This window comes from Nilaparvata lugens, chromosome 4, assembly GCF_014356525.2.
Source record: "Nilaparvata lugens isolate BPH chromosome 4, ASM1435652v1, whole genome shotgun sequence".
NCBI lineage: Eukaryota > Metazoa > Arthropoda > Insecta > Hemiptera > Delphacidae > Nilaparvata > Nilaparvata lugens.
Window position 1 is genome coordinate 51,939,181 of NC_052507.1, and position 10,782 is coordinate 51,949,962.

General features: G+C 34.3%; 1 protein-coding gene across 2 annotated transcripts in view; it reads left to right on the plus strand.

Moving 5' to 3' along the window:
* Window positions 1-10,782, plus strand: part of LOC111053472 (cytoplasmic polyadenylation element-binding protein 2) — a 483,681-nt gene that overhangs the window by 406,867 nt on the left and 66,032 nt on the right. For both annotated transcript variants that reach the window (XM_039425785.1, XM_039425786.1), the window contains exon 3: window positions 4,981-5,031. In XM_039425785.1, coding sequence (XP_039281719.1) covers window positions 4,981-5,031 — 51 coding nt within the window. The remainder of the gene's footprint in view (window positions 1-4,980; window positions 5,032-10,782) is intronic.

The following is a 10,782-nucleotide window of genomic DNA, read 5'->3' on the forward strand; positions in this document are numbered from 1 at the left end:
TGAAGTAGTTGTATACAACAAGTAGTTTCCCGCTAATAGTAGGCACAAAATTATGCAAGAGAATGATAATTGAAGGACAGAGTTGTTATCTTCAGGTAGGCTTCCTTACTTATCTTCAACATTATGATGATCCTCCTAAGCTCAGCCTTCGTTTCAAAAATGAGAATTCAAGTCAGAAACTGACAATTTAAAACAAACTGGAATAAGGTCAGACTCCAGCTGCGGTTTGCTGTTGAATGTTGATAGAAAATTACTGGGTTTATGTGAAAGAGCCAGCTCACAAAACTCAAGTGCGTAACTATCAGCATTATTGGCATTTTCATTCCTTTTCATTGGAATGACTGTCTTGGAACCTCTGATACTTTGAAGAGCAAACACATTTTTGTATTGAAGCATAACATATTTTTTTGAGTAAAATAGGGTTTTCTGAGCCCTGTATCAAGAATATTCAACTCTTTGTGTTTTCAAAAAGTTATATTCTGAAAGGGAATCTTGAAAAAGTTTCTAAATAATTATTCAACTTGAAAAAATTGAAATTATTTATTTATTTAAATTGAAAACCATTCAGCGGTTAGTAGTGGCATTTCCGATGGGTTCAATGGGAACTTGAAAAGAAAGTCGTCTTGTTGATATGTGATAATATGCAATTTGAAATATCCATAGAAAATTTCTAAGTTTGATATTATGCGATCCATTTTTGTATGGTTATATTTCAGCTGTTCAGCTTTGTTTTGCTATTGTTGATTTTTATCTTAATTAATGCACGTCTCTTATTAACTTACAGAGTTACAATCGTAGGTCAATATCAAGCTATTATGCTATATATGGAAAATTGTGCTAATCCTTCATTTAACTGTTCAAATTCGTCCCATTTCAATTTTTGCAGCACATAAATTGGCTTCCTCATGACAAATGTCGTGCCATTTCGCTTATTGTCTCAATTTAGCTCAACGATTCGGGTAGCGTTGTCTGCTGTCTGCTGTGTGCATAATTTGCGAATAAATTCGTCCATTTAGCATCTCGAATGGCCGGCGCCATTTGCAATTTCCATCCAAACAAATTAACTTGGAAAATTCATCAGTATTGCGGTTAATGGAAAAGGTGAACGGGGCATTGCAACGCTAATTCGTACTGTGTGTGATCGTACGTTATGCGATCGTGATGAAGAAATTTGCATCCGCATATTGGTTACTGACTGGGCCCTCCATTAGAATTGCCAATGTTTCGGCCATTGAAAAAGCAAGTAGTGTTTTTGCTTAGCTACTTTTACAGCAAGTGCTGTCAGATGTCGGAATAAGGTTATAGTTTACATGACATGTAAAAAAATGGACCTGATTAGTGAATGTTTGACGATATCATGTTATGTAAACGATATTTTACTAATCCATATATTATGTAGCTCAATAATTGTTATAGACTAGGCAGGCGTTTCTAAGTTTAAAAATTTCGATTTTGTAATTCATCTTATAGAATGTAGGAAAATTTAAAAACATTTCATTTTTGTTTTGAATCCGTACTGTTGACGCAGTTATACTGTAGTAGCTTTTATGAAGTGGCATTGGTCATGCAATCATGCATTGGTTATCTGCAATGTTTTGGAAAACTTGGCCTATTTGCCTAGTGGAAAATCCATATAAATGGAGAATTCATGGAATCATTGTATTCTTTCTTATCATATTATCTCTCACTTCTTACGATATTCTTGTATTTATTTATTAATCTTCATTACCTACAAAGGCTCACAGAGATCCATGAAGAGCTTTATTTATAAAAGTAACTGAAACAACAATTCAACTTATCTAAATTATTAACTATAGTAAAAAAAGGAAGGAAAGCAAAAACTTCACATAGTAGAAATAATCAAATCAATTACTAGATTATAAAGAGAAATGAGAAGATAAAAATAATATTTTTCAAAGAGAGAATATAATATTTTTTTAGAGAAATATATGGCACACTACCATAAATCAAGCTATACTGTAGGCCTAGTCTACTTGAGTTTGATTATATTTTTATTTATCTATTAATCTATTTGGTTATATTTATTTGTTGTATGATATCTATCTACACACATTCAGCTCCTATATCATACAGAAATAGAATAGCAATATTAGATACTACTCAAAGCATTCTATATTTTCCATTCATCTCTACTTCTTGCTTCTTGCAAATATTCTACATTTTATAATTTGAAAAGATTAATAATAACGTTATTACAAAAATAGCAAGTACCTCTACCTACATCTGGTAGGTTCTTGTCGTAAAGGCTAACTGACTTGTAACCAGTAGTTGAGTACAATTGTAACCAGGATGCCATTAATTCAACATCTGATAAAGCCGCTAGGTAATAATATTGTTCTTATCACACGATTTATTGGGCTATTTGGTATTAATTTCTGCCGTTTAAAGCAATGTCGCCCGCATGACGATATTATTTGTCACCCCCGTGTAGACCTAAATTATGTTCCGCCTCCATTCACACACTCTTACTCCATTGCACTATTTCTATCTCTCTATCTGTGTCTCATTCTATCTTCCTCCATTTGCTCATTTGCCATTTCTGGAAACCAATTCCTCATTCTATCATGGTGGAAATTTTGTGGGGATCTAGATGTGCTGAGCCACGTTATTCAGTTGGGAAACGTTTATCTGTTTATTTGTTCTGTCTCACTCCAATTTCATAATGTCTCACTCTATGTCAATGTCAATAATGCTAATAAAAAATTGTCATTCAAGAAGCGATATTGTTAATAACTGTACAGTAATTGTCCAAGTATGTGTGAATAATATCAGAAACTGTATTATCCCATTTCGTTCAATCTTGGAAGTTAATATTATCATCCTCATACTTGGAATTTGTAGGAGCATTTTCAGCCCTCTCGTATATAGAGTTCAATGGAAATAACGAACAAACGAACTCTGTTCTTGGAAAAAGAATGCCGATCAGTGACTATTAAACCTCAAAAGTGGTTGATGAGAAACCGGGAATATGTTTGATACTCTGTGATAAAATATTGAAAAGCTTGATCTTCATAGTTTTCGCTAATAATCATTTCTCAAGGTTTTTCACGAGATGTTCATTACTAAAAGTACATTGGTCACATTGAAATTTTAATAATGCTAATCACGTTTCAATGCAGTTCGAATTCAAATTTTGATCTCAGTTAGTGAACTAATGTGACTCAGCAAGTTACCAAAATTTAAAGACTTGAATAATTTGTAGATCATGGAATTACCGGTTCACTCCTTTTCAAACAATTTATCGCAATTTCCATCTTCAATTCAATACAATTCAAATCTCTTCATTCATATAACATACATTGTACGTTGAATATTGTCAATAGTTCAATAGTGATAACAGTAAACAATCACTGTAGATTGAATCTATTTATATATTGAATCTCTTTCTTAAAATTGAATTGAGAACAGTGATCAAACTTCTATGTACCGATAAATGATGTATCTTTTGACGATGGGATTTTAATACTATGATTCTATCATCATCAATATCCCATTTGAAATTATTGATCAGAATTCATTGTAATTGAGTGATAATTTTCATAGTTTTATCAGATATCATATTTTGTGCACCTCACAATATCAATGGAAGCTTAATTTTTAGGGCCATACCACAGAAAACTGTATCACAACTCATTCCATGAATATCATGGATACATTTCATCCTTAATTAGTTTTATACCTCATGCTAATCATGTTACATTCAATATTATTTATTACTCTCTCCTATTCGGAATACAAACATTATTAAGCTTTGTTACTTGCTCGCCGATTCAGATAACCTTATAGAGGCTAGACCTCTGGAACTGTTTTGGTACAAGCCGTCTATTAGTTGAATGGTAATTAACGAACAATTAGCTGCCTCTTAACAGCTGGCTTTTCGCAACAATGACCGATAACAATATAACGAGGCTAGCTAATGATGTTGCGAAACCTTGAGGCTATTTAGTTTTCGCCCACTGAACGTTTGATGGAGTTGGCGGTCATGGAAAGTACTTCTTGTAATGCTATAATCAGTTACTTCGTTGGATTGGAACACTACTTTTCAAGCTCGGTTTCTTGGTAGTTTGATAGTACAATTATAGTTAGGTATAGTGATTGACTATTCATTGTAGTAGAATCAAAAACCCAATGAGGGTAATAGACGTTTCACTAAGCAGAAAATCGTTCTATTTCAATGTTTCATTTTCTCATGAATTCCAGTTCAAATGTTTTTCATCACCATGAACTATTACATATCATTGACTAAATCAGGTGAACAGTATAGATAAATTGATTATCAGAAACGGAAAAATATTATCACAACGTCATAAACAATAACATATTTCTCATGAGAAAGCGTGTGTCTATGTATTCCTCACTCCAGATTCAGTATATAAGAATATATTCCGATTCATATCATGTAGTAGTGTAATAAATCAAAATACAATTTTTAATATATTGATAATAATTAGGTGATCGTTCGACTTGATTCATTGCTGTTTGCTGATATGATATTCTGCTGTGATCTAATTGTCTGGAGTCTGGAGTAATTGAATCGCTAGTTTCGATTCTTACAAAAGTCTAACCTCGAAGTGAAGGCTTCCGATGAGACGTGACGCCGTTCCTCCCGTTTTCACGACTTGTGCCTCGTGACTCAAGTCTTCACTATCTTCCTTTTTTCTCTTTCTCATCCCTACTTCGTCCTTCGAGCACGCTACCGCGTCTATTGTATTCCACTATCCCATTCATCCTTCATCCTCCACTTTTCTCCTTCTTCTTCTCTTCGGCCTTCTGCTATTTACAAGTAGCTTCGTCACGTATCGTCACGCTTCTTCCTCTTACAAAATTTGTTGGTTTCTTATAATTGTGTGGTAATGTAATTGTAGTTTAATTTTGTTGGTTGGATATTTTTATTGTCTCATCGCGAGTTATACAAAATTAGTCCTGAGGTTTTTCCTAATATCATGTTTGTTTTTCCAGGATTTATCAATTGCAACTCGAACGCTCTCCAGTCTCTTGCACAATTACATGGTGAGTACTCTAATCCATTGTTATAACAATTCAAATTTGCTCTAAATTATTGAACTTAGAGCTCATTGTTACGTTGAAAATTAGAAATTTATTAGTAATATTGAAGCACAAGTTTCTCGAATTCTTATAAAGAGCAAAATTGAGGAGCAGCTATAACTAGGGCAGTAAACATTATCCAATTTCAGACGGTAGTGGATCAGCTGATGTTCAAAACTCTTATGGCCGGTTTTCGAGCTCGGGATTTAGCTAAGTTCTAGACAGCTAGAGTCGGAAAATTGGCTTTCCGAAACGGGGCGTAGTCGTAGTTTTATGATAATCTTTATTTTCTAATTTCTATGATTGAAAACGTTTTTCCTTGACGAAATGAAGCATTCCTAAATAATTCAAAATCTTTGAAACTTTACACTATTTTCTCTTTATTTTATTTTGTGTTCAATCTTCTAGTTTTTCGAAATTTGATTTAAACGTGGACTGCGACTACGCCCCGTTTCGGAAAGCCAATTTTCTGACTACAGCTGCTTAAAATCAACTAAGCTAATTCCCGAGCTCTGAAACCGGCCCTTAATGTAACACTTGAAAAAAATGCCACAATAATTTCTTTATATCCCGGAATAAGTTTAAGTTGTAGAGTTCAACTTAATGCTACAATATCTTTATATCCTGGACAAAGTTGAAGTTGTAGATTTCCAAAAATATGGGCTCAAGAATACTTGATTTCTTCCCATCCTTGTTCAAACTCTTCTGAAACATAATTCTTGAGTCGTATCAAAGTGTTTGAAGCGGTAAAGATGGTTTTTATCAACTTTATCAAGAAATGTTGAGGGTAGTTACTGTTGCAAGAAATACGTTTAAGTCAATAATTATTGCAAAAAGAGGTTGTTGTGCGATAGTGCATTGGAGCAATCAGTGTGACTGTTTGAACATCATTAGCGTTGCGTGTCACACGTGCGTGAAGTGTCCCAGTGCTGTGCCCGGTCAATGAATAATGCATGCTACGGGCTCACAACTCACAACATACCCTCAGACCTCCATCAACACTCTTTCTACGTCAACAACCCCTTTCCTAATTTCTCCCCTTCACTCACTCACTCACTCTCTCCCACATCCACGTTCCACCTTTCTCTGCACTCTTCTTCCGCCTAACGGCAATTACTCCCTTTTCGACTCATCTTGGCAAACATCTTATTTCAACCCCTTCTACTGTTTCACGTCTTCCTTTGACCTTTTATTTGTCTTATATTCCGCTGTCGTACTCTCAGTAGCAGAGAAAACATCTATCTCATATCTCAGAAGTTACCTGAGTAACTGAAACTGTAGAAACGCGTTCGAGCCAGACCTATGGGATCACCAACTCTTGATTCGAATACTTTCATGGCGAGTAAGCTAAAGGATTTTTGATTGAATTGAGTTAACTAATTAATATTCAACATAGCAAATAATGTTCGATGATTTTTTCTACATTCATTCTGAACTGCGATGTAAACACACCTTTTCAATGCCAAAGTCAATAAGTTCTCAAGTTTGTATACTAATTGTTCCCTACATTTTAATTAACTGTCTGTCTGTATAAGAAGAGAAGTTCGTGTGTCTACAGGCCTAGTTGTTATTGAAAGCATCTCCCTATAGAATCCCAAATATTTTCCAAGGGAAAGGGAAGTAGAGCTTGGAAAAGAGAGTGTTTCTGAGTAAGTTTGAAAATGAGCATGAGGCGCCACCGTGAGAAGCCATCACCAAATAATAATTGCCAGGTGAAGGTTGCAGCAGCTATAGTAAGATTCACTCGATACTGTCAGTATTTCTCATCAACAACACCAACGGTTCCTATTAAAACAATACTGACAGTTCGAAGTGAACCAGTATACCACTACTACAGCTTCAGTTTCTACTCACCACGTGGAGTGAAGAAAAATGGTGGAAATCCAATTTCAGAGTTCGGAAAGAGCGTAATTTATCTTCAGACCGTCGGAGACGGCTAATTTCAGTGAGATACAACGGCGGTCGCTCCACTATTAGAGGTGATAGAGCTCAATCATTCTCTCTCTTGTGCCCTTAATTTCACTCACACTCCTCTCTCTTTCTATCTCTTCCTCCATTTCGCTTACAATTTTGTCATCTCACTCACCCTCTTCCTTCATTGCTCTATTTCACCACTTTCCCATCTCCTACTAGCTCTGCTCCAGTCTAGAATTGCAGCGAAAGCAATTTTCTCCAAGTAGCGTACCTATTTTACGCAATTGTTCGGATAAATGAGGAAAAGCTCCCGATTTACACTTTTTTGTAACAGGTGCACAGCAAACACAAATTGAAACAAGAAATTAATGTTGAAAATTGATCATTGGAAACGAGTGATGGAATGGAGGTTGTGGAGGAACGAAGAGAGGAATACGGAAGGAAGGAGAAGGGAGACAGTGAAGAGTCTGGTGATTTTTGTCGGTGAAGAGTCTGGAAAGTTTTTAAAAACTTTAAAAAAAACTCATGAAAGAGAAGGATGAAGTGTGAGAATACAATTTTGATAAGCATAACCATATATTGTTTTCCATTGTAATGTCGCTAATAAGACTGACACATTTGGAAAGGAAATGTTTGTGATTTCTCCCTTATTAAGATGATAGAAATTTTTCACATAATTCTCCACTCAATCTATTATTTTATAGTATTGAAAATTTTCACTTTATACCAATCGAATATAGATTGGGGCTAATATTAATAGCACTAGCGTAAGCTAGTTACATCACGCTGTTCAACCCTATGCTTACTTCAATCACTTTATTTATTCATACATTATTTAATTCCTCTATTCATTGCATCAATGTTCTCTTCTATCCAGTTTCTACTAATCGCAATGTTTTCCAGTCTTATTTTTAACAACTCATTACAACTAAATAGGATTGGCAATATTTAATGACTATGGGCTGTCTGAAATGAATTGATTATCACTTTTTACAAGCTCATCCTCAAAAGTCAGATAAACATGTCAAGAATGGAAAACAGTAGGTTACCGAACACGGGAATTAGCTAAGTCTTAGACTTTAAGAAGCTGGAGTCAAAAAATTTGTTTTCCAAAGAGGGGCGTAATCGCAGTCATTGTCATAGTCACGTTTGAATTAAATTTCGAAAAACTAGAAAATTGAACACAAAATAAAATAAAGAGAAAATAGTGCAAAGTTACAGCTATTTTGAATGATTTGGGAATGTCTAATTTTCTCAAGAAAACCGTTTCCAATTATAGAAATGAGAGAAAATAAAAACTACGACTACTGTTATAAAAGCTGCGACTACGCCCCGTTTTGAAAGCCAATTTTCTGACTCCATCTGTTTAAAATCTAGGACTTAGCTAAATCCCGGGCTCGGAAGCCGGCCCTTAAACTATCGTAATACACTTAGCGCAGTAGAAGTAAAATGTGGATTATAAGCACAAATATAGATTGTTTCAGTTTGATTAGATTGCTTCAAAGAGCGCAGTGCAAGTAAAACATGCATTATTTATTAGGCCAAATATAGATCCTTACCAATTCGATTGGAGTACATGAAAAAACTAAAGAGAGACCGAACTGTCATCAGCAACAGAAACTAGAACTTTTTTCTTTTCCTCCAATTCTAATATGGTAGTCACAAAAATAAGTGTCCTTTTCTTGACTATCCATCCTGTTATAGTAATCAATTTTTACAGTTTTGGGATAACAAATAAACCTACAAATCAGATCTTACCTAGAGTAAATTGATGGATCCGATTTGAATGTTACCTATAAACGTTTTTGATAAGAACGATTGATTAATTTTTGAAATCTTCTGACGGGCAAATTAATACAAATGAAGTAACAACACATTTTTCCAGTATCACTTTACTTCTCAATATAGGAATACAGAATAATCAAAAATAACCACACTGCATTAATTACGCCACTCTTTTGAATACATTCGTAGACGATCAAAAGGTTAAAACAAAAGATTTGATGAGGTTTGTCATTTTCTTTTTAGAAAGTAGACCTATTATTATCATTATAATTATTATCAAGGTTGGTGTATTTACAGAGAAAGAAGGTTTATAAAACGACGCTGATACTTAAATCTATCATATAAAAATACCCTAAAACACAATTTTAATGGAGATACCAATGAAATAATTACAAAACAATTGAACTTCTCTTACTGGTTCCCTCTACCCTTTAGATTAATATTATTGACCACTGTTCAAAGAACTAATTGGCGCTTAAACATCAGCAAAATGAACAAGTCGGCTGTGATGTTGGAATAAGCGATTCAAAAATTCATTACAGCCCCTCGCCATCTGAATAATAACTGCAGATGGGCCACTTCTGTACATACACACACAAACATTTTCTTCCCACTTCCTACGTTGTTAATTCAACAACCAAACTCAAAGTGTGCCGTCAACCCTAAAGATCTTTTCCATTAGCAGTCTCAACGACGGGCCACGTGGCTAATAAAACGCGTTAATTGTTATTTTTATTGCTAATCTCGACCATAGAGTCATAAAACAGAAGAAGTGAGCGTCGCGCACTTAACAATGAACTCCCTGCTTTCCTCTTATTGCTTTCTTTATTACAAACTTGATAACTCCATAAAGTGTTTTCGATCCCCAAATCAATAACAAGGAGGTGATCAATCCCAGGGTAAGTGGAGTGAATAGGATCCGCCCATCTTTTAATTAAGTGAAGTATATAATATCGAAGTGTACAGCCAGGGAATAGCCATTCAGAGAACATTGGTTGGTATTCTATCTATTGTTCAGTACAACCTGTACTATAGTACAATAATAATCATAGTGCATTTCATGACTAAAGACCTGCACTATCAATAGGAACGAAACTTCAGTCATGAAGTTCCTTATAGTTTGACATTATTATTCTTCATGAACTTATCAATATAATTGTGCACATTGTTTATAATTTATAAACCTCACATCATCAATATCAATGTAATCGTGAAAGTTGAACAACTAAACTAGTCATAAATCTATTATATTAACTGATATTGTCAATAATAAAATCTATTCATTGATCAATAAATTCTATGCATTTCATTCAAATCATCATAATTATTTTTACCTTGGCAGTCGAAAATAGTTACAGACTTTCCATTAAGTGGGTTATGGTACGAGTAGTAGGCCTATTGCCACTAGCTGTAGGTCTACTCCACTACTACAGTAGTTTGATGTTTCATTATCATATTCTTAATAGTTGGACAGCCAAATTACCTTTAAACTCTCTTAATCAATATCATATATTATGGAAATTACTGAGATATTGCAAATATTCAAATGCTAATGAATTAATAATTATTATTAAACGAAAATCCAAATTAAATGCTGTAATTCAGCAGAAGTCTTCGAAGTGAATTACAGCATTTAATTAGGATTTTGGTTTAATAATAATTGTCATATATTAATTCATATCATTAAGGGTAAACACCCTTAGAAAATATTAATCGTGTAAGAAAGGCTTTATAACTCTAAAAACTAAGCTATTAACCTATAAACGTTAGAAGAAAGTGAGATTAAAGTTCTGCACAACCTCATTTAACAACCTTCTATTAAGCAGCCCAAAATCTCAACGCGGGAAGATTATGAATGAAAACATAATAATTACTCATTTATGTGATGGGAACGGGGTAAGCTGTAAAACTCAAAAGAGATAACGACAGGGTTGAGCTAAGCTAGCGTGGCCTAATACCTATCTATCGCTTGCTAGCGAACGCCTTTTCAGTTTTCACGAGTCAGACAAGGTGAGT